This window comes from Myotis lucifugus, unplaced genomic scaffold, assembly GCF_000147115.1.
Source record: "Myotis lucifugus unplaced genomic scaffold, Myoluc2.0 scaffold_73, whole genome shotgun sequence".
In the NCBI taxonomy this organism is placed as follows: Eukaryota; Metazoa; Chordata; class Mammalia; order Chiroptera; family Vespertilionidae; genus Myotis; species Myotis lucifugus.
This window is the reverse complement of record NW_005871121.1, coordinates 1,340,747-1,366,155: the sequence shown is the minus strand read 5'-3', so window position 1 is coordinate 1,366,155 and position 25,409 is coordinate 1,340,747. Positions and strand designations below refer to the sequence as shown.

Below are 25,409 nucleotides of genomic sequence, written 5' to 3'. Positions count from 1 at the left end.
TCAAGTCAACGTGCTGTTTAAAAGCTTAAAATCGGTTTCCAAATAAAATGTCCACAATGCCTTCTCTAATAACGACATAAACAAAGCATTTTCAAAACATCTAACTTGTTGTTAATGATTCCAAATGAACCTCTTATGTTAGTTCTGAAATAGCAATGTTTTAGTAGAATATTTTTATTGATAGAGGCTTATTTTTAACTTCTGCTTCTTCCAGGAGCAGATTAATGCTAACACCTCCAAAAAAAAACCTGTTTGGGATTTAAAAGCAGGTGGAAAATTTCAGACTTGATTAAATGGGGAACTTCTATACCTTTGCTTTCCATTCTGCTTGAGTATTTTCTAAATATAAAGAGAAAAACACACCCTGTTTCTTCTAAAATAGAGACCCCCCAAAAAGTTGTAACTTACCGTTAAAATTTACAGCCCGAATATAACCAAGTAGCTCTTTCCCATCAATGGTGCTCATTCGTGGGCAAAGGCCAATGTATCCAGGGCAGAGATCTTTGTGCATGTTGTGCAGGGCATAAGCCATGGAATACACTGCGTCGATTACAAACTGCACCTTTCCTTCCTGTTCGTAAGACGAATCCCGCGCAATTCGTTCCAGCCCTGCACAATAAAAAGGAAGACCATCAATCGGTACTGTTAGATTTCAGGGAAATAAGGCATTAGGGCCAAGGTTTCCATCATTTGAGGCACATTCCATGAGACAAAACTATTTGATCTTATTTCCAATTATACTGAGTAAAGTTTTGAAACTGGGTATTGAATTTTTTTATTTGGAAAGAACAAAATAGTTTCTGTTCATTAGCAACAAAAACATAGAAAGTAAATAAAAGACCTATAGTTTCATTATCTTTTATTTCCACCTTATTGAGTCATATCCTATTGTACGTTCTGGGAATTAGAGGTCATTTTGGTAGTGACTTAATCTTTAAGTAAAATGTACAGACTTGTTCTTTTCATCTATCCCAGCTCCAGCAGCATCATTTAATTAGTGCCCCAAAGTCAGGTCTCTCTCCAACCAGGTCTGTTCTTGCTTTGAATAAGTTCTATTAGGGAGCCCTGTTTATAAATATTAAATAACAATGTTTCCTGTTTATCTTTAGAAGAATCATTCAATTTATCTTCTTCTTGATCTCTTTTTTTTCAAAAAAACTTTATTGAGATATAATTGACATATAAGATTGTGTAAGCGTAAGGTATACAAATGCTTAGATATATGTATATCATGTGAAATAATTACCACAGTAAAGTTAATTAACATATTTATCACCTCAATAGTTGCCTTTTCTTTTCTTGTGGCAAGAACTGTTAAGATCGAATCTCTTAGTAAACTTCTAGTATACAATACTGTATTAACTATAAACGCTACGCTGTACATGAGATCCCCATAAATTGCCTAGTTTAATTTTCTATTAAAAAGATGTAGAGCTCTCAAAATGAATATCATTCAGAATAATTGCTCCTATGTTTAGGCATAAGTAGGCTGAGAATTGACATTGGGGATTATCACTTAATGTGATAGATATCATTTAAAGGATAGAATTAAAAATGGAAGATAAATTCAATGTTAAAATTAAATGATGCATTATGAGTTACCATCCAATATTCTCATTTTGAAGCCGAGGAAACTGAGACACATGGGGGTGAAATTTACTATGAACATATAGAGCAGATATGGGAACCATTCCCAGGTCTCAGACTCGAAGTCCAAAATTCTCTCAATCCCCAAAAAATAGAGGTGACAAGAATATTGGGCACACGAGAAAAAGATTATAGAAAGAACACTGAGGGTTTACTGAGGATGACAAAGGGAACTCCTCTCACTTCCACACCCCCTCCCTAACTTTACGCATCCTGCAAGACTTAGAGAGACCCAAAGCAAGCACTTTAAACCTTCCCATAGATGCCAGTTAGTAACCTGTAATAGTCTTGAAATGCAACAAATACTTCTTTTCTTCACACTAACTCATCTAGCCTCTGAATTTAGAGAGTTGAATTGAAATGGTTGTTTTATACACTGATAAAATGTTTTTTTACACTCTAATAGAACCAGTGGCTTTCTTCTACACAAAGGTAGTGGTCATTTCATTGATTTTTATTCATACAATCATTGAACATTTTCCTCCAGTCTCAATCCCTTGCTCCACCAATTCTATAAACGCTATTGGTCGGTGCTCTTAGTAAACTCCTGTAAGTCTGTCATGATGCTGAATCCTGCTCCTCCTTTTCCCACATGTCTTTGTGAATATTTTTTTTATGCCTCAACTTTCCATTCCTCAAGATTGAGTCCTCTTTTTCCCCCTTTCAGCCTCAGAATCCATTCATTCTCAAAACCTTTACTTATTATTTTTATGGTCTAGAAATATAAATAGTAATGTAAAATGTTAGTTACATGGTCCAAGTCAATTTAACTCATGTTTAAACCTAGCTTTCTGGAAATTCGTTTTCTAGGACTTTCTTGTCACCTAACGTCTAGCCCACATTTCCAGTCACTTACTTTATCTTTAGGTAGTCTGCTTCCATGTCAAACTCAGTCAATTTAAAACCAGGCTATCATTGTAGAGAATTTACATCAGTTTCTCCCTAAAACTTTGTACTGGGGGTTGTGCAGTTCAAGATGCCAAAAGGTGTATCGTCTCCTTCAACCTGCCTTAGCGTCATGATCTAAGCTACGATCCATGCAGGTGTGGGGACACTGTCCTCTCCCGACCTCTGTGTGGCACTGTGTCTCCTGGGTTCTAGGCCAGTACTGCTCATGTCCAGAACGTCATCAGGTGACATTCTGGTTTTGCAGTTTTAACTACAAAATAGACAATTTGTAAACGCATACTGAAGAATGGTCACAGAAGCCTAAGTAATTCAATTATTTCTTTAAAGATCTTATCTGGTAACCAATCACCCTGGTTAGTCCAGGACTGTAAGAGCTTCTCAGGATATAGAACCAAAGTCTGGACAGCCCTGAGCAGACCAGCATGGGTGCTGATGAACAAAAGGCAAATGGCCAGGACATTTACTGAGATAAGACTCAAATAACTACTTATAGTGGTACACCATCACTGCGAAGAAGGCTATCCACGGGTGAAGTCCAGGGCTGACTGCTGTTGTGGAAGAGGTAAGGTGGTTCTGGCCAGGCAGGCATGGGAAGTGGGGGGGGGGGGCTGGAGGAGACAGCTGGTGACAGGCCCCAGGCAAGGGGTGGCATTGGTGGAAATGGGGAAGAAATTGGGAAAGTAAATATCTCGTAGTGAGAATGCTATCCATGAAGCGACCTTGAAAATGTAGGGAGCAGGAGAACCTCTCCTTTGCCTACTACTCCTACCAGGGTCTGGCAAGCACTGAACCCCCAACCTCAGCCAGGTGCTAGTGATGGAACAGAGAAAGGTAGGGGGTGGGGCCACGCAGAGTGGAGTGGGGGGAGGGGTGTTTTCTCTCTCCTGGGGCTCATGCTGTGTATCACTCATAGGACATGCAGGAGTTTCAGAACCAAGAATCATATAGATCAGTAAAAATTTGAATATATATTTTTGATTAAAAATCCATTTAAAATAGCATTGGACATAATTCAAGTATTAAACAATTAGATTTAGCCCTCTGCTCATGAAATTGCTTTTATAGTTTCATCCCCAACAAACTTTTTGTTGTTGTTCTTGTTAATCCTCACTGGGGGAGGTTTTCTCATTGATTATTTATTTATTTATTTATTTATGTATTTATTTATTTATTTTAGTGAGAGCGGGGGAGAGACAAACATCCAAACATCAATCTGAGAGAGATACATGAATTGGCTGCCTCCCGCATGCACCCCAACCCTCCCACATGCACCCAAGACCGGGGCCAGGGTTGGAGCCTGCAACCAAGGTGATTTCCCTTGAGCTGATTTGAACCCAGGACCCTTCAGTCTGTGGGCCTCCATTCTATTCACTGAGCCAAACCGGCCTGGGAAGTCCCCAACAAACTTTAAAAGTTGGTGGGACACAAAAGATTTTGCTCAGATCCAAATTCTGTTTGGGGGGGAAAAAATTCTGTAAGTCCCTTCTAACCTCTCTAGAGCAGAAATGACTTAGAGGTATGACGTTCAACCAGAATTCTTTGATATCATTTGAAGAAAATTCAGTAAGGAACAATCTCTTGATTTTCTTTGTTTGAACAAAAATAGCAAGCTGGTACAACTTTGGGACAAATATTTCTTATAAGAACTCTAAGAAAACAAGGGGGAAAAAAGGTCAGAAGGCTGTCAGTGACTATTGTCACATGAGACGATGGACATAAAATAAGTCTTTTTTCTAAATCAATGTAAGCACCTGGTGACAAATTAAAAGACTGAACACTATTTTACTTCTAAATTTAAAAATAAATTATTTGATTTTTTTCCAGGCTGTTTAGACAATGTATTTTTCTCTTCCTTAACATTGTGATCTCGTGATGATACTTAAAGTTTTATAGGACTAGTTTGTGCCTCACTTTCTATATCCATTTGCCTCTTTCATCTAAATGAGGAACTTAGAAAGCTGACAGTGACTCATCAACTTAATTGGCTGTAAAATTTCATTATGCTATAGTTTCTAAAGTTAGCGTTAATGTATTGCTATAAAGTGCTAAATATTGTCAAAGGCTGTATGTCAGCCATCCATTTAAAATACTGATTGTAAAGTTGTAATGTGTTTTTAGTGTATAGCTTAAAATTAACTGCATGTAGCAAAGTGTTTGTGTGGTGGTAGATGAAGTCAGGCACATAAATTTGATTGCAAGAGTATGTGTTCATTAATAAAATCTAAAACTTCTAATAGTATCTCATGTTCCTGGACACATAGAAAACTCTTACTGGTCCAACCAATGGCACATGGACCTTAGTGAAGGCCTTTCACACATCCTGGGTATCTTCTCGGTTTTTGCTTCCTCTTACTATAAAGGCAAATTTGCTCATGTTTGCAAAGTGCTGTATACATCACAATGTGAGTTCCTAAATAAGCCTGACATAAATTTTAAATTCTTTGACTGACATATAGTTGTTGAACTTTGCTTTCTAATAATTTCTCAGGATACAGCTTAGTTTTGTAAGTTGAGATGTTAGGGGCATTTTCCTCTCCTGAAATTACGCATATAATGCTTCTAATGTTAATGTAGTGATGGTCTACTACACAGCTGGTCACATCAGTGGGGTGAGGGGGAATTAAAGTCATACCAGTCTTTTTATTCTTGGGAGAGCAAACATCCAATTGATTGAATTTTAATACAGTTTTAGCATGTGGTAGAAATAATCCCACACTCTACTAGTAAATTTGTGTCTTAAAGGTATTTCTTTATTTAGTTCCTCCCTGACTTTTTAAGTATGCAGCTACTGTTTTAAATAATTAAATCGTTTCCTTGCAGTTGCTGTGCAGAGAATGATAAGAGGGAAGAAGAGAATTTGTGAGCTGCTATGAAGAAATACAGTGATGCATATGGAACCAAATTGTTCCCAATATAACATGTATGTGATAACTGCATAGTGGGTGACTTTGAAATCAGTGAGAAACATGCCAAGAACCGCACTGCACACGCAAAAGTAATCACCATCAAGTTAGCAAACATAAAATCATCTTTTACTGAATTTAAATGGATTTGGTTTCAAGGACACAATAGGGGGAGGATGGGAAAGATGTTCAATTACACAGGAACATCTCCTAAGCACTAGGATACCCAAGTGAAATGTACACACCGCCCAAACTGCAGAGGGATGAGAACGCCGGCCCTGCGGTGAGGCAGAAAGACAAACTGACTGATGAGGCTGCTGCCACAGGAGAAAGAGGACTGACCAGTGAGGCAGTCCTGGGGTCAGGTGCCAGCTGCACCACTCAGAAGGCCTTGGACACTATCCTGAATGAACCCTGGCCTTCAATTGGGAATGTTTTCCAAAGGAACCTTCCTAACGGGGTCCCCATTGCTCTAGCCCAGCGGTTCTCAACCTGTGGGTCGCGACCCCTTTGGCGGTCGAACGACCCTTTCACAGGGGTCGCCTAAGACCATCCTGCATATCAGGTATTTACATTACGGTTAATAACAGTAGCAACATTACAGTCATGAAGTAGCAACGAAAATAATTTTATGGTTGGGTCACAACATGAGGAACTGTATTTAAAGGGCCAGAAGGTTGAGAACCACTGCTCTCAGTGATGGCGAACCTTTTGAGCTCAGCATTTTGAAAAACCCTAACTTAACTCTGGTGCCATGTCACATATAGAAATTTTTTGATATTTGCAACCATAGTAAAACAAAGACATATTTTTGATATTTATTTTATATATTTAAATGCCATTTAACAAATAAAAATCAACCAAAAAAATGAGTCCGCATGTCACCTCTGACACGCGTGTCATAGGTTCGCCATCACTGACTGTTCTAGCCAGATCTGCTGGTTCCCACTTCCCTCTGCTCCACTTTCAGGTCCTTGAGTACAACATGAGATCCCCAAACCACAGGACTTCCCTCAGATGTTCACTCTGTAAGTTTCCTCATTCCTTCCCTGATGCCTCTTTAGCCTCCAAGCATCAGGTAAAAGGTCAACTCAAGGTTGGCTGGAGCGGTGATATTTAATGATTTATTTTCAAATTAGCAGTCCAGAGCAGATCAAAGAGCACCGTAAATGCCGGGTTTAAATACTGAATATTGTTCAGTTGGAAACAAAGCCAAGACTGGTATTTAAAATTGTTTCTGGGAATGATGTGAAAACTAAATTGAAGGAAACATTGACTGTAGAGATGCAAATTGGGAGGCGGAGTAAAGGGCTGAAACAGTGGAACAGAAAAATGAGAGGAAATGCATTTCAGATGTCAAATTGACAGTATTTGGACACCTGATTAAACCTGAGCGTAAGGGTTAGAGGTAATTATTAAATATGGGGAGTAAGGACTCTCGAGACTAGGTAGTAGGATATTGACACCATTAACAAAATTTGAGAAATCAGGTCAGTAAGAAGGTTCAGTTTATGACAGCTCCCAAATGCATCAGCACCTGTTAAAATGACTGATTATAATATTCTGTAATATTTATTACCTCCTCTACCATAGTATAGACTTTATTTAAATCTGTTGAATTTTATTTAAATAATAAAAAATCCAAATATTTAGAGTAATCACGTAATAGCAATATGGTTGGTTACTTATTTATAACATTGCAATGATGTTAGCCACTCTGTGCAGGGCTGCTGTAAGACCAGTGGCCTGAGAAGTAAAAACTCTGTGCTCTAGTTCTCAGGCTACAAGGAACTGACTTGGTGTCTTTGTTCAGTTCATAATACTTTTGGCAACTGCTTACCTCTCAGAAGAATTAGAGGATTCAACAAGATGATCAATTAGGATTTTTTTGTTATCACTGGGGAGCCAGGAGAAAGCGGGGTTCTTGCAATGTCACCAGAAAAGGGATTTTCTGTGACTCCCATGTGAGAATGAGTGGCATTTATTTGCATGAAATTACATCGCTGAGTTTCCAACATCCCTCCTCCCTTCCGCAGGCCAAGGAAGACGTCCAGCTGTGACTTCAGCAGGACTAGGATTAAAGCCGTTGCCCAGAGTTTCCATTCCATATTTGCACAGTCCACTCCAGCATCAGGTTAGGTTAATTGTGTTCCCAGCTGCAGTCCGTCAGTCCATTGTGTAGGGTCCACATGACCATTGGCCATGTGGCTTCTAGGAACAGGGGCAAATACAAGGAAGCAGGAGCAAAACCAGAGAAACAAGAGAGCCAAGAGAGGGTTTCGTTGTCTGGGGGACTATATATTTCCAAATGTTCACAGGCTTGCAGTCGGCCCACCCCTCTGTTCCCAGGTTTGACCCTCCCTAGATCACTCTGACTTCACTGCCCATGAATCCATGTTCCCTTTGTGGGACCCCTCCCCCTAGGGATTTACAAGGAATGGACCTGTGGTTCCCTGGTGAGTGTGAAGTTGCAGCTTCCTGGTGAAGCTGCCCAAATGGCCAGGGTTATAATATCTGGTCTCCCTTTTGCTCCTTTCATATTTATATATATAAAAGCCAGCAACCGGAACACTATAAGGACTGGAACAACCAGTCAGTATGATGCCCACTGCAGCCAGCAAACCCACCCAATCAGGGGTTGGGGCCGGCCAACATCCTGCAGCCCCTCCCCCAGGCAGGCCCCACCCCCGATGGGCCCGGGGCCCCTCACCCCAACCAGCTCTGCCCTCGATGAGCCCCTCCATTCTGATCAGGGGCAGGGCCAGCCGGCCAACCACCTATGGCCCCTCCCCCAGGCCTCTGGCCCCAATCAGCCTCCCCACCCCAATCAGGGGCAGGGCCCGCTGGCCAATCGCCCGGAGCCCCTCCCCCCAGCCGGCCCTGCCCTGATCAGGGCAGGCGGCCAGCCAACCTCCTGTGGTCTCCTCCTCCGAACAGACTTGGCCTTGATCCACCGCAATTGGGGCTGGGCAGCTGGACCCCAACCATGCACACATTTCTGCACTGGGCCTCTAGTTATTATTAACTAGCTAATTACCACAGTATCACCTTCAGTGTAAAATTCTGAATTTTAAGGCATGTTCTCTTGTTTCCTCTTTTCACTCTCTAACGTCACTTGAAAATTACATAAGGGTGTAATTGAACAAATACCACTAAGTTCAATTCTCCAAAATAGTTTAGAATATCCAATCACTGAGCTGCTGTGGATCTAGAAATTTTACACTAAAAAAAAAAAAAAAGAGTCAAATATCAGCCTAGGTTTTTTTTGCCTAATGACCACATATTCATTATTCTTAGACTTGAGCTATATATTGGGGCTGATTTCTCACCAAGGAGAAAAGTTTTCAGTTCTCTGTTTATTTTGATATAATGGTTAAAGAAAAAATATTATAGAAAATAAGATCAGAGAAGTAAAAGGGAAGGAGGCCACAAATAATTAAAATGGGTAGGGCACTTCACAAATAGTATCTCTTTACTCCTAAACTATTATTACTCCCTTTTTCACATATAAAACAACTAAGACTTGCCCTAATCGGTTTGGTTCAGTGGATAGAGCATTGGCCTGTGGACAAAGGTCCTGGGTTTGATTCCAGTCAAGGGCACATGCCTGGGTTGTGGGCTTGATGCCAGTATGGGCGTACAGGTGCAGTCTATCAGTGATTCTCTCTCATCGTTGATGTTTCTCTCCCTCTCCCTTCCTCTCTGATATCAATAAAAATATATTTTAAAAAATAATAACAACTAAGATTAAAAAAATAGAATTTACCTACGGTCACACGTATATGGCAGTAAATTGTCAGGTCTGATGCAAAACCTCTACCAGTACGACTACTCTGTCCCTCCCCTGTGAAATTCTATTTAATTAATTCTTCCACCTCGGGTTTAATTTTTACTTCTTTTAACTCCTGTTTAATTTTCAGCCACTGGACATGATTGGCTTGTCTCCTAAATTAAGTAGTGAATGAAGATTCTGTGTATATGTGTGTGTGTGTGTGTGTGTGTGTGTGTGTGTTTATAAAGAGTAGTGGAAGTGGAAATAAAATAATATTTTACAGAAACACTGACTCATAGTGATAATTAGATATTTGTGGTGAAAGCCAAAGCTAATAAGGCTTATAAATTTATATTTATAAAAATTAAAAATTAATAGAGTATTTTAGCTTTGGGAGGTGAGTGTGTGTGCGTGTGTTCATAAATCTATAAGATTTCTCTAGGCAAATATCATCAAGTAAAAAAGAGAACTCCATTAACACGTAAGGTTCTGCTTTGTGGATTCTACAGTAGGTTTTGTCAAGGACATGTATAAACAGATGTATTGAACTAATGGACTAACTTCAGTCTCAGCCTTATCTACTTACAAAGGGCAGAGAAAATGAGAAGATAAGGGTTCTCTGATGAAAATCACCTTCTCTACATTTTCTTCTGTAATTTAACTGTAGTCCCAAGAACTGAAGGCTCTTAGCTGCCTGAGGACACATCAGGAGACACTTGTAAATCAAGCACTGAAGAGTGCTACTACCTCAGCCCGCAGTGATGTGTCTCCTTTGTGCCTGGCAGGAAATGGAAAATGCTTCAGGCCGGTGCCAGGTGTCCCCTCCAGGTGTTAAATTTTCCATACAATGCCCTAAGGTTTTTAAAACACTGAAAATCCAAAGGTGAGAGGCAAATAAGTATAAGAATGTATTCTTGAGCAACATAACCAGTTCAAAAAACATTCAGAAAAGGAAGTTATTTCACAGCTATATCCCTCAGTCCCCAAACAAACAAAAGGGCTTGATTAAATTCAAACAGTTACATTTTTTTCCCATAATTATCTTAGATCATGCATATTAGGGACAAATGTTGATTCACAATAGTGTATAAAACTGTTGATAAATAGGAAACTCAAGCTCTCCCATAAAATAACCCAATTTTCCCTTCATAATTCCCACTTCAGTAGATAAGACTTCCAATGTCCTCACCCTGACACATTTTCTAGTTATTGCAATCATGATAGCATTATAATTAACTAGTTATTAATAACAGGAAAGGAGCAAAGGGAACGCCAGGTATTATAGGCATGTTCCCTGGGGGAGGAATCCAACAAGGTGAATATTAGACACATGCCCCAGAAAAGTTGGGATGACATAGGGAAGGTGTTTTCTTGTCAATCACACCTGGTAACAAAGAGGGTTGGCCAGAATGGGCATGGCCACTGCAAGGAGATGCAAATTTGGGATATATAATCCCCTGAACAAAGAAATTCACTCTCTTGATTCCTTTGGGCATGCTTGGCTCATGGCTTACATTTGGTTCCTGGAATTTCCCCATATAGCCCATGGCTTTGCCAACCCCACACACAATAAACTAATGGGTTGCTGCTAGCTTGATGCTGGACTGGATGTGGCTGCAACATGAAATAGAAACTCTGGACATTGGGTCTGATTTTAGCTTTACTGAAATCCCAGCTACACGCCTACTAGACTGGCCTATGGGAAATAGGACTTTGGAAACCCAGTGATGTAATTCTACAGTAATAAAACTTTCTACCATATCACATATTCCCCTGTGAGTCTCAAATAATTCCTTTTCTTGGGATATCCCAAGGACCCCAACCCCACTAGCAATAGGAGAGGACAAGGCATGATTTAGTCTAGTAACAATGGCTATTACATGGCTTAGGATTTGCCTTTTAAAAATATATTTTTTTATTTTTTTCTAATTACAGACTTAATTGTCTTAGAAATGTGTTTGGGGTGTGGGATATAAAGAAGAATATAAAGAATATTTATTAGCCCACCATGTTAACTATCTTGGTTTATTGCCTTATAGCATTTCTCTTTCTGTCTTTATTTTTAAAAATTAAGATGGTTCTCTGTATGCTTTTTAAAAAATATGCTGTATTCACTTTACCTGTAATGAAAATTCTCCTATATTTTATGAAAGTGTGGTTTCTGGAACTGTAGTTCAATTAATGGATTCTGATTTTTGCATTTAATTCTTGTCTGATACTCAGTGTGATATTTGGTGCAAGGTAGGAATCTGACATTGTTTTCAAACAGTAAAACAATTCTTCCAGACTATTAATTGAATAAATATTTTTCTTCCCATTAATTTATATAAAATCACTTTTAACATATCAAACTCATATATTCTTATATATATTTGGAAATTCTGTTCTAGTCTACTTGTCTCTTAATATGTTAACATGACATTTTTTGTAATTATTGCAGTTTTATAATAAACTAGAGGCCCGGTGCAAGAAAGTTGTGTATTGGGGGGGGTGGTGCCCCTCAGTCCAGCCTGAACACTCTCCAATCTGGGACCCCTTGGGGGATGTCTGACCGCTGTGGGAGCGGGCCTAAACTGGCAGTCAGACATCCGTCTCACAATCCAGGACTGCTGGCTCCCAACCATTCACCTGCCTGCCTGCCTGATTGTCCCTAACCGCTTCTGCCTGCCAGCCTGATCACCCCCTAACCATTCCCAGCCAGCCTGGTGGATGCCTATCTGTTCCCCTGATGGCCCAGTTGCCCCAAACTGCCTCCCCTGATGGCCTGGTCCCCCCCAAATCTTTTCCCCTGCCTGCCCAGTCACCCCTAACTGCCCTCCCCTGCTGGCCTGATCGCCCACAACTGCCCTCCCCACCAGCCATCTTGTGGCTGTGGGTGCCTCTATCTTTGAGGGCGTAGCAGTCAATTAGCACATTCCCTCCTTATTGGCTATGGGCGCTGCCATCTTTGCGATGGCATGAGGGTCAATTAGCATATTCCCTCTTTATTAGATAGGATTGTACCATCTGTTCATGAAAATTCTAGCATTACTCTTATTTTCTTAATAATTGATGATCATTACAAATAAACTATAAAATTATTTAAACTACTTCTGAAAACTGGAACTTTTTAAAGAAATGCATCCATTTTTAAAATTAGTTGCAGATTAAGCCCTATGTTTTCTGCATGCAAAAAAAAAAAGGAAAATAACATGGGCTCTGAGATCAGACAGATCAAGGTTAGAGACACTGCCTCTGAATCTCTTATTCTTACTTATAAAATGGGAATTTATATCTATGTTGCTTGGTTGTTGTGAGGGTGAAGTACAGGGCATCTGGCACATTATATAGTGACTAAATGGACACCATTATTTGTCATGAAGGGCTACAAAATACTTAACTTTCTATAATGTGCAACACTTTTTCAACTGTACAAATTAAATAAACATATAAGCCATGCATGTGCGTATACTTATTCAATAGACATGATAAAGACGATTTACATTCAATGATTAGGAACAACCACCCTGCAGCCAGTCTGCCTGGGTTCAAATCTCAACACCACCATTTACTAGTTTTAAGGCTTTGACTAAGTCCCTTAAATCCCCATCCCTCAGTTTTCTTATCTGTAAAATTGGGATAATAATAGTATTTGCACAAGGGGTTGTTGTCATAATTAAATGAATTAAAATAATTAAGGCAGTCTGAAGAGTATGTTGAAAATAACAAGTATTATAAAAGGGGATACTTATTAGCACCAGTCGTTAAGATTTGTGCTGGATAATTACCATTAGGTAAACTAATACTTTCCTAATGCCTGATGTCATGGAGTGAGACCTGGGCTAAGATCTAAGGGGTGAGGCAGGGAAGGGAAGTAGGGGAGAGGGAACACAGAGTCAGAGTGACAGTAATGGCAAAGGCTCAGGGACAGAAGAGGCATAAGAATATGAGGGGCTGAAATAAGGCCAGGGAAGCTGAAGTCCAGCAGGCTCAGGTAAGGCCCGAGAGGTGGGTGGGGCTAGATTAGGAGACCTTTCTGGCCACCTGGAGTCAATCTGTCTTCTTCTAAGAGCAGTGGGAAGCCATTGAAATGTGAAATAGGTTTCCCATTGGAAAGGAGTGCTGGGTCAGAGGAATAGATAGGAAGAAAGAAAACGTGGATGGGGTAGGCTGGATTGGAGGCCATTTAATAATTTGAATGCGGGCATATGGTGGTGTGGGCTAAGGGGATAATGCATATGGAGAAATGTAAATGCACTTGAGACATGTTAGGAGATAAAAATTAACAGGGTTTGATGGAACTGAAGCAAAGGGTGCTATCAAGAGTGACTTCCAGGTTTCTGGCTTCTAGATCTGGGCAGACCCTGCCAAGGCCAGAATACACTGTTCCACCAGGTAACTGCATATCTGCCTAATGGGTGATCAACAGAATGTCTTCCCTTCTGTGAAAACAGGCCAGGGAGATGCCACTGGCCTGAAACTCCTGGAAACTGTCTGCACCCGTGGCACGGTGGGGATGTATCCTACCTGATTTGTGGCATTTGCATGTTCGTGTCAAGGTTCCATCACTGGGTTTGTATTTTTATTATTACTTATAAACTCCCTAGGATGTAAATTACAACCCAGAAACTGGAGAAGGAGATGGCACAGGAATTGTTTCTGAGACTGTGCTATCACTCAGCAACTGACTTCAGCCATTCTATTGGCAAGTTATTCATGGAACTCTCTCAGGTATTCTCTTCGGAACAAAAAGCTGAACAGTAAATATGACAGTCCCCATAAAAACACACATAGGAAATAAAACTTTTCTCCTTTCCTCTCTCTCTAGTTCCACCTTCCTTCTCCCCCGATTTCTCATTGAGATTGTGTCAACAATGAAGTAACGTTAGTACGAGAACACATATATGAGACTCTAGAACAGGGGTGGGCAAAATTTTGACTCGAGGGCCACAATGGGTTCTTAAACTGGACCGGAGGGCCGGAACAAAAGCATGGATGGAGTGTTTGTGTGAACTAATATAAATTCAAAGTAAATATCATTACATAAAAGGGTACGGTCTTTTTTTTTTTAGTTTTATTCATTTCAAACGGGCCGGATCTGGCCCGTGGGCCGTAGTTTGCCCACAGCTGCTCTAGAACTTGTGTTTAATATAATACGAATGCTCATACCAAAACAACCCTAAAGGGCATCCTATCTGCTGTTTTTTAAACTTCATGACATAACTTAATAGTGGTTCTTAAAATCAATGTGGTGGGTCACATTTCTGTATTTTTTAAATGAAGAAAATAGAAATTCTGTGCATCACATACAGTAACAGGAAGTATTATTTCTTTTCAGTTGTGAGGCATGTATGTACTGGGTTGCCATATACAATAAATTATTAACCCAGAGTGTAGTCAAAAACTTTGAGACTCCTGGACCTAGTTCACTCTTCTTATTTTGCAAATGGTGAAACTTGGGTAAAGGAACATTGAGTAATTTTTCCAGGGCGACAGCTCAGGAAGAGGCAGAGTCAGGACTAGAACCCTAACAACCTAATCACAGGACTCTTCCCTCACATCATGCTCCTTCCTTTCAGCTGCCTTTTCTTTCTCTTGGTAATTAAGTTCCACTGAGGTTAAGTACAACTCGAGGGAATCACTAAGTGAGTTTGCCCATGAGGAATGAAAAGCCTTGAAAGAATTAATTAAATGAAGTATGGGAAGAAATTAATAACACGAAAGTGTGAGTTATGGTAACTCTCTCCTGCCAACTTAAAAAGGAGTATCAGTGGAAACCAACAACATTCAAAGAACCTTGTTTTTTGGTTTAAAATGCCAAAAAATATAAAAGCAAATGATTTTATAACAGAAAATTACATTTAAAGGAGAAAAGCAGAAATACCTTTAAGTATAAGATGCATATCCTTCCAAATGAAAAATTTAGGGTATCACTGTGTACTACTGGATCACCCAGATGAAAAAGGAAAACAATTGTTGCCTCCATACAATGTGGTCAATCCTCTGGGTGACTGACTGGGTCTTTCACTTTTCTTCCCAATTTTAGGGGTCACAGCCCAGGTGTAGTCTAATGCCAGTGGCTGATTAAAGCAGGCCGCAATCTGTCTGGCAGAGTTTCTATGTCATCCTTCAAAGGGACAGGGACCAGACGAGATGACCTCTCTTGTTGTCTCCCAATTAATTCAATCAGCTCTGCTTCTATCAGACATCTTCAGGGATGCAAGCCATCCGCTCATTCCAAGTCCTCACCAGGAATCAGTAAACACAGAGGCTGCAGACTGTGTTTAATGAACAAGGAGGATTCATCTTTCAGTCTTGAGTTACAGCTTGTTTCTAAATATTATTTTCTCTCCCCAAAATCTACAACCACATAAAAGGGAAGGGTTGGGTTTGCTTCCTTTGAATAACCACCAGGTCTAGTCCGGTACCCAAATACACCTTAGGTCAATATCAATGTGTGTTCAACCAACCAGAACTGAATGTCTTTCAAAAGAAGGGCATATCAATGATAGTTCCAATTGGCTGTGCATAAAGCCTCCATCCCTTTTACTTTAATATTTTATGAAATGCCACTCTAGGAAACTATTATAGGATAGAATAAAGCCCACCTGGGAAAACTTTTGTCGAATAAACTAAAGCCATCCTATATAATAAAAGGTTAATATGCAAATTGACTGGTCACTATGACATGCACTGACCACCAGGGGGCAGATGCTCAATGCAGGAGCTGCCCCCTGTTGGTCAGTGTGCTCCCACAGGGGGAGCACTGCTCAGCCAGAAGCCCTGAGCTGGGCTTAAGGCTGGATAGCACAGAGGTGGTGGCAGGAGAGACTTCCACCTACGCAGCAGCGCTAAGGATGTCTGACTCCCAGGAGCGGGCCTAAGCCATCAGTCAGACATCCCCCGAGGGCTCCAGGACTACAAGAGGGCACAAGCCAGGCTGAGGGACCCCCTCAAATGTACAAATTTTGTGCATCAGGCCTCTAGTCTTTAAATAAATGAACATAAAAGGCAGAGTTGGTAAGGGGTGTTAGTGTTTTGTTTCTCTCCACATGGACTGGTAGGATAATTTTCATAATAGAAAAAAAAGAACATCTAGAACTAACTGTACTAGACAGTGTTGAAACAGCAGATCCAAGAGGAGGGAAGTGCTCATTTCAAAGCACTCATCAATCAGGTACCTGTGGCTGCACTTCATCACTTCCTCCACAATCAATAAGACATCCGTATTCATTAAGCAGAACTTGTACACACCATCGCCTAAGATTAAAAATTGTAGCTTTTGACTAGGAACATACTTTACAATGGAAAAGCAGATTTGTTTGACAAGTTGGGTGTTTTTTTTTTTTTTTAAATCTAACTAATATAAGCTGTGATGTCCTTCAAGATTACATATAAACGAAATTACAGCTCATGATTTAGTGTGAGTCCTATCTGGACCTAGAAAACTTTCCAAGACAAAATTGGAATTCCGGCCCTGGACGAACTGATTTAACTACCAAGGATCTGTTCTGGCAACAAGCCCCAGTTTTGCCTTGAGAAATGGAGCATGACCCAATGGAACTATTGCTCCTGTATGCAAATGGGAAAAAACTAAAAATATTTTCATCTTTAAACTTTTAATGCAGGAAAATGCAAGAAAATTGAAAATATTTTCATATTTAAACTTTCATCACATGCTTTAAATATCAAAACACATTTTGTGAGAAAATTTATAAATAGAAATTTAATATATTTAGAACCAATGTGAAATCATAGCCTGAGATGCACTTTAAATTTATTTCTAACAAATCTGCTCTTTGGATTCTGTTCTCGGTGGTTTATTTTTACTCTCCAGATTATGTTACTAACATCAAGGATGTAGATAGAAAACAGGGAGATATAATAAAGGAAACATTTAGACATAATGGCTCAAGTGTACAAATGTTCATAAACAGCCTTCTTTTTAGAAGCTAAGAGGAAGAGACTAAACATTAATTGAGATCTGTTATGAGGCAATTACCATACTAAACAAGTTGGCTATGTTCTTACATAATTCTTGCAATAACTCTATGAGGCAAGTTTTATTATTCCCATTTTTTAAATAAGAAAACTGAGTCGCAGGTTAAATAGGTTGCCCATTATCAAAGACATACTAAGACATACTAACCCTGCATCAATCAAGGCAGATACTCTAAACTGTATCTGTCTATTCAGACTGGCTTGCTTTTTCCATTACAACGCAGGTCTATTCCATAAACCAGTGGTTCCCAAACTTATTTGGCCTACCGCCCCCTTTCCAGAAAAAATATTACTCAGCGCCCCCTGGAAATTAATTTTTTTAAAATTTTAATAGCAATTAAACAGAAAGATATATGTATTAATGTTTCTACCTTTTTCGTAAAATATAGTAAAGAAAGGTGTAAATTAGAAACATTGAAGTTTGAAATTATGAAACTATTGAACTCAGAATAGAAAGGTAATACAAAAAAAGTTAAAACAAATGCACCTGTGGCCATCACCGCCCCCCTGGATCGCTGTAGTGCCCACCAGGGGGCGGTAGCGCCCACTTTGGGAATCACTGCCATAAACAATGTTCCCAGATACAACACGATGGATCTAGATTAGATATAAACTGTTACCAGGCCCTTGGGTAGACCTGTCTCATCTAACAACACAACTTTAAGCGCTTGGTAAACATTTGGTCATTGACTTTTGATGACAAGTAGCAATTTTAACATGTGAGTTTTCTGATAGTCTTTTTTTAAAAAAATGGTTGTAGGAATGAGACAGACTTGGGTATGGGGTCATCTGGTAAACCACCCTCTCTTTCAGAGCCAGGCTTTTAAAAAGAGCATTTATGCTTCCACTTTCTCATTGCAACTCACATCTTGACTCCCTCAGTTTGACTTCTAGCTCAACCACACATCAAGACTATCTAGACAGAGACCATGATTTGTACCTCAGAGCTAATTCACTGCCTTTCCATAGTATTAGAGCTCATGATTTTAGCAGGTCACATGGCTGACCAGAATAAAGACTTGATTTTCCAAACTCCTTTATATTTAAATATAGCTACTAAGAACATGTAAACAAATGCATAGGGTGGCAACATTGGGAAACCTTTCCAAAAAAACATGAGCATGTGACCTTTGCCTCTATCATGTTTCATCTTTTCCTCTCTTCTCCACCTAAAAGGCAAATGTGATAACTGGAGTTTTACCCACTGTGTGGAACCAGAAGGAATTGGAATTGACCCTAGAGATGGCAAAATAATAAACTAGAAATCCAGGTCCCTGCAGCCCAGTAAAGCAGAGCCATTGCACCATTACTGAACTGCCTCCTCTGGGTTTATCGGACAGAAAAATAGAGCTGTCTCTCACTTAATGAGTGTCATTTCCCCTTTCTGTTACTTATAGCTGGACATGATCCTAAATGATATACTACCATGAACTCTTTGTGACAAACCCACTCACCACATTTGGACTTTCAATTGTACCAATTGTTATGAGGTAGTCTGGAACAGTAGAAAAAATATAAAATTTAGCCCTCGCTGATGTGGCTCAGTAGCTGAGTGTAGATCTAGGAACCAAGAGGTTATAGTTCGATTCCTGGTCAGACCACATGCCCGGGTTGTGGGCTTGATCCCCAGTAGGGGGTGTGCAGGAGGCAACCAATTGTGATGTTTCTCTCTCATCATTGTTTCTATCTCTATCCCTCACCCTTCCTCTCCCTCTAAAAATCAATAAAAGAAACTACTATAATAGAAACTACTCTACTTTCTAGTTCTGCTACTTATGGTAAATGACTTACCTTTTCTTGGTATTCATCAGTGAATGAGGGAAAAATGAACCTACTAAATCAAAGTGTTGTTAATCAAATGAAAACTACTATTTCTTGTGTCCTCTTTGACAGGATGCAAGTCACTTGAGATTACAGATTTTACACCTTTATCTGCCTAACTACCCTCTTTATAGTTTTATCTACTTATCAAATTAATGGGCATTCTGGCTTCTTACAAATAAATCAATTGTTGTTTAAAAAATAAACAAAGAAAATGCTCTTTTTTTAAACATCTTAGCTTTTACTTGCTGTAGCATATACGTGTGTGCGTTAACAATTTAGTAGACTTTTTGGTTCTATTTTTGGGTATTTGATCTCTTTTATTCTACATATTTGTAAGTCACCATACCCAATTATGGTACATTCTACAGAAATATAATTTTTAGTAGCTTCCCTGATTTTCAGAGAAATTCCTAAAACTTTCTTTTTGTTATCAATTTCATTTTCTTGAATGAAAAATGACAGCTGAAAATCAAATACAAATGATAAAAGATGAGGGGGGAATCTTCACCTAATTCTTTCTTTTTGAAAGTTCAGATTAGAAAATACCCTTTCCCTGTTTACTTTCTTCTGTGAACCTTTGGTTTAATCCAATAAAAACAGAAGTCATTAAAAATATGTATAGTTATCCTATCTTTCTTTTTTTAATATATTTTTATTGATTTTAGAGAGGAAGGAAGAGGGAGAGAGAGACAGAAACATCAATGATGAAAGAGAATCATTGATTGGTTGCTATCTCCAGGCCCCACCCTGGGGATCCAGACTGCAACTAGGGCATGTGCCCTTGACTTGAAATCAAACCATGACCTCCTGGTTCATAGTTTGGTGCTCAAGCGCTGAGCCATGCCAGCTGGGTGATCCTTCAAAAATCTCTTTCAGATATCCTTTAAATTTCCTTGTTTCCAAAATTGATAGGCATACCTCATTATATTGTGCTTTGCTCTACTGCATTTTGCACATATTGTGTTTTTTAAAAGTTGAAAGTTTGTGGAAACCCTACGTCAATCAAGTCAACTGGCACCATTTTTTCCAAAGTATTTGCTTACTTCTTGTCTCTGTGTCACATTTTGGTAATTCTCTCAACATTTCAAATGTGTTCATTATTTATTATATTTGTTACGAAGATCTGTGATCAGTGATCCTTGATATTATTATAATAATAGTTATGAGGCACCACAAAATATGCCCAGATAAGACAATAAATTTAATTGATAAATGTATATGTACTGAGTGCTCCAATTGATTATTCCCCCATCTTTCTCCCTTTATTTGGGCCTCCATATTCCCAGAGACACAATACTGAAATCAGGCCAATTAATAATCCCACAATGTTCTCTAAGGTTTCATGTGAAATGAAGAGTCACACATCTCTCGCTTCAACTCAAAAGCTAGAAATAATTAAGTTTAGTGAAGAGAGCATGTCAAAAGTTGAGATAAGCCAAAAGTTAGGCCTCTTGTGCCAAATATTTAGCCAAGTTGTTAATGCAAAGAAAAATTTCTTGAACGAAATGAAAACTTCTACCCCTGTGAACACACTCACGATAAGAAAGCAAAGCAGTGTTATTGCTGATATGAAGAAAGTTTTAGTGGTCTGGATAGAAGATCAAATCAGTCACAACATTCCCTTAAGCCAAAACCTAGTCCAGACCAAGGCCCTGGGTCTCTCCAATTCTATGAAGATGGAGAGAAGTGAGGAAGTTGCAGAAGAAAAGTTTGAAATTAGCAGAGGTTTGCTCATGAGGCTTAAGGAGAGAAGCAGTCTCCATAACATAAAAGTGCAAGGTAAAGCAGCAAGTGGTGGTTTGGAAGGGGCAGAAAGTTATCCAGAAGATCTAGCTAAGATAACTAATGAAGGTGGCTATACTAAAAAACAGATTTTCAATGTAGATGAAGCAGCCTCATAATAGAAGTTGTCATCTATGACTTTCATAGCTAGAGAGAAGTCACTGCCTGATTTCAAAGCTTCAAAAGACAGGCTCTTTTGTTATGGGATAATGCAGCTGGTGACTTTAAATTGAGGCCAATGATCTGAAAATCCTAAGGCCATTAAGAATTATGCTAAATCTACTATGCCTGCACTCTATAAATGGAACAACAAATGGATGACAGCACATTTGTTTACAACATGGTTTAGCAAATATTTTAAGCTCACAACTTCTCAGTAAATAATATTTCAAAATATCATTGCTCATTGACAACTCACTTGGTCCCCCAAGAGCTCTGATAGAGATATATAACAAGATTACTATTGTTTTTATGCCTACCATCACAATATCCATTCAGTAGCCCATGGATCAAGGAGTAATTTCAACTTTCGCATCTTATTATTTAAGAAATACATTTTGGTCTGGTTCATGCTCAGTGGTTGAGCATCAACCTATGAAGCAGGTGGTCACAGTTGGATTCCTAGTCAGGGCACATGCCCAAATTGCAGGATCAATCCTCAGTGGGGGGCATGCAGGAGGCAGAGTACCAATGATTCTCTCTCATCACGGATGTTTCTATCTCTCCCCCTTCCTCTATAAAATCAATAAAAATATATTTTTTAAAAAGAAATACATTTTGTAAGGCTATAGCTGCCATAGATAGTGATTCCAGTGATGGATCTGGGCAAGGTAAATTAAAAATCTTCTGGAAAGAATTCACCATTATTTTTTGTTGTTTAATCTTCACCTGAGGACATACTTATAGATAGGAAGGGGAGGGGGGGAGAGAGAGAGAGTGAGAGAGAGAGAGGGGAGAGAAAAACATCAATCGGTTGCCTTCAGTACATACCCCAACCAGAGGAGAAGAGAAGAGAAGAGAAGAGAAGAGAAGAGAAGAGAAGAGAAGAGAAGAGAAGAGAAGAGAAGAGAAGAGAAAAACATCAATCGGTTGCCTTCAGTACATACCCCAACCAGGGACTGAACCCACAACCCAGGATATGCCCTGACCTGGAATTGAACTGGCAACCTTTCAGTGCACAGGATGACACTCAACCAACTAAGCCACTAATCTTCCAGCCAGGCTGTCCACCATTCTCGATGCCATCAGAAACATTCATGCATGATTCATGGGAAGAAGTCAAATATCAACATTAACAGGAATTTGGAAGAAATTGACTCTAACTCTCATGATTGACCTTGAGGAGCTCAAAACTTCAGTGGAGGAAGTGACTGTAGATGTAGTGGAAATAGCAAGAGAACTAGAGTTAGAAGTGGAACCTGAAGATGTGACTGAATTGCTGCAACTCACATGATAAAACTTTAATGGATGAGGAGTTGCTGTCATGGATGAGCAAAGAAAGTGGTTTTTTGAGATGGGATCTACTCCTGGTAAAGAGGCTGTGAAAAATTGTTGAAATGACAACAAAGGATTTAGAATATTACATAAACTTAGCAGTGGCAGGGTTTGAGAGGATTAACTTCAAATTCAAAAGAAATTCTACTGTGGTAAAATGCTATCAAATAGCATTGCATGCTTCAGAGAAAATTGTTTATGAAAGGAAGCCAATCAGTGTGGCAAACTTCCACATTGTCCCATTTTAAGAAATTGCCACAGTCTCCCCAACTTTAGCAACCACCACCCTGTCAACAGCCATCAACATGGAGGCAAGACCCTCCACCAGCAAAATGATTGGGACTTGCTGAGGGTTCGGATGCTTGTTAGCATTTTTTAGCAATAAAGTATTTTTTATTAAGGTATACACGTTGATTTTTTTAGACATAATGCTATTATACACTTAATAGACTACAGCATAGTGTGAATATAACTTATATGTGCACTGAGAAACCCCAAAATTCATGACTCATTTTATTGTGATACTAGAGGCCCGGTGCATAAAATTTGTGCATGGGGGAGAGGGGTGGGTCCCTCCGCCTGGCCTGCACCTCTCACAGTCCGGTACTACTGGTTCCTAACCGCTCGCCTGCCTGATCGCCCCTAACCATTCTGTCTGCCTGCCTGCCTAATCGCCCCTAACCGCCACTTCGCCCTGAAGGTCGTTCAGCTGTCCGGTCTAATTAGCATATTACGCTTTTATTATTATAAATTTGCTTTATTGTGATGTTTTCTAACCCAACCAACAATATCTTTGTGTGATGCCTGTATATGCTTTTTAGCATTTTCCATTCTTATACTATATCTTCCTGAATATTTCCCCTATTTCAGTCACTCAAATATCCTTTATGCCCTAGAATACTGGAAAAATTTATTTTCCCCACCTATGGCAATAATAGACAATTTCATTAAAGGACATGAAGAATGAATTCTATTTTACCCTTCAAATGAGCTTTATCATAACAATACAGTTAAACATACAATTAGTACCAGATCAAGAAAGCATTTAGCCTAATTAGGCCTTGACTCTGAGAGATGAGTTCACAGATTATGCCTGTGAGACAGCAATCAGGTCGATTGAGTCCATTTAAAACAAAAAATAAATCAACTCAGAGACAAAAACACACAAACCACCAATTGTTTTGTTTTTCAGCTGATGGAAAGCAGCCTTAATGAAATACGAGCCATTCTTTATGTGGAAATAGATTGCATGCTGTCCGGAGCACATTTAAAATCTCGTAACTTTGAAACAGGTTTTTCTGAGCTACCTATGTGATCAAGGGAGAGGAGAAATAGAACAAAGAACAGAAGAACAGCATCAAATATGGTAAGAATTACCACGAATAAGAAAACAATATTTTGTTTCTACTATATACTTAGCTTTTCTACAATATGATTTATAGCATACAATAAGATAATCACTATAAACATCTTGTATATATTAGAATTATCTTTCATTTCCTGGTTGCCAGAAGCCATACTGAAATCTAAGATAGTCTAATAATGTTCAAAAGACTAACAATAACCAAAAAAAAAATGGCAATGAACCACAACAGAGTAATTACTATTCAGTGGGGAGAACAAGGGAAGCGTTTTTTTCTCTAGGTGTAATCAGTTCATAATTATGGCCCTGCAAACAAGGAGACACATAAAGAAACAGCAAGAAACTCCTAGTCAGCTCCCATGTTACAAATTTATGGTACCTTCAAGCTTTTATCTTCACTGCCCCGACAGGCAATGGGGACTCTACAGTTCTTAGGCGGCTGCTCCCTTCATCAAAACGAGCATCCAGACCAGATGTACAGGTTAATGTTCTGCAGAAGAAGCTATTTTTTTATGTTAAAACCCCATAGAGCATGACAAATAGCACAGGTTCAAAGCATAAATAACTAAAACAAAAAATCAGGAGAATGTAGCTTTTGGCTTGTGACAAATAGCAAGCCTAAAGAAAGATGAAATGCTTTTCTGAAAATATGTGGATATCACCTGATATCATGACTTGCTAAAATTATTTCATTTTAGTGGAATAGAAAGTGTTAGGTGCCTTCTGTTACCTCAGCTATTCGCGTTTTCGATACAGTGACCTTTTAGAGGAGGTTTGCCGTATAGGTTATGTCATACAAACTCAGAGGTCAACTTATCTGGGAAAGGGAGAAGATGAAGAATCTATTTTAATTTATTCAAAGAGTTGAATCACTAGCCACATTTTCCCAATGGCAGTTTGAAGTCTGAAATCCATTGTTTTATTTAGTTAATTCTAACACTGGTCCATGTAAAAGCATTCCCTTAAAGACGTTGTAATGATACTCAAATTTTTTATAAAACAAACCAAAAAATGTATATTACTGGCATAATCAAAATATATATTGGCATTTATGTTCATTTAATAAATATGGAAATACTATCTATACTTTATAGAGTGAAATCTATCTTAATGTGGCTCCATTGATATCGATAGATTATATGCCTATTCAGGCCAACATTTTTAAAAATATATTTTTATTGATTTCAGAGAAGAAGGGAGAGGAAGAGAGAGATAGAAACATCAATGATGAGAGAGAATCATCGCCTCCTGCACACCCCACACTGGGTATCAAACCTACAACCCGGGCATATGCCCTGAGTAGGAATCGAACTATGATGTCCTGGTTCATAGGTTGATGCTCCACCACTGAGCCACGCCAGGGGGGCCAGACCTACATTTTTTATGGTGCTCTATATTTGGCTTTGCATTAGTATTTTTTCATGTGGTTGTATTAGCCAATCTATTCAGCCTTTGTATCAGTATTTTATTTAAAATATTGCTTATTTTCTCATTAAAATTATGGTTATAAGTTTAGAGGTGAATCAGCTATGCCTTCAGATGGTCTGCCAAGGCAATCAGAGGGTAAAAAGAAATTGGCCCAGTCGGAGACCACCTCTGGAGCCAGGCTGCACTGATGGTGGGAGGAACATATGGTAAGAACAGTCCAGAGTCAAACGGGTGAAGGTGAATGAGGAAGGCAGCAGTGATGCCCAGAAAGTGAAGATGCAGACAGGGAGGCGGGAATGACTGGTGA

At 39.2% G+C, this 25,409-nt stretch overlaps 1 protein-coding gene across 3 annotated transcripts in view; it reads right to left on the bottom strand.

Annotated features, from left to right (window-relative positions):
• Window positions 1-25,409, bottom strand: part of GRM8 (glutamate metabotropic receptor 8) — a 709,328-nt gene that overhangs the window by 264,981 nt on the left and 418,938 nt on the right. For all 3 annotated transcript variants that reach the window (XM_023755340.1, XM_023755339.1, XM_023755341.1), the window contains one exon: window positions 409-609. In XM_023755340.1, the coding sequence (XP_023611108.1) occupies window positions 409-609 (201 nt within the window). The remainder of the gene's footprint in view (window positions 1-408; window positions 610-25,409) is intronic.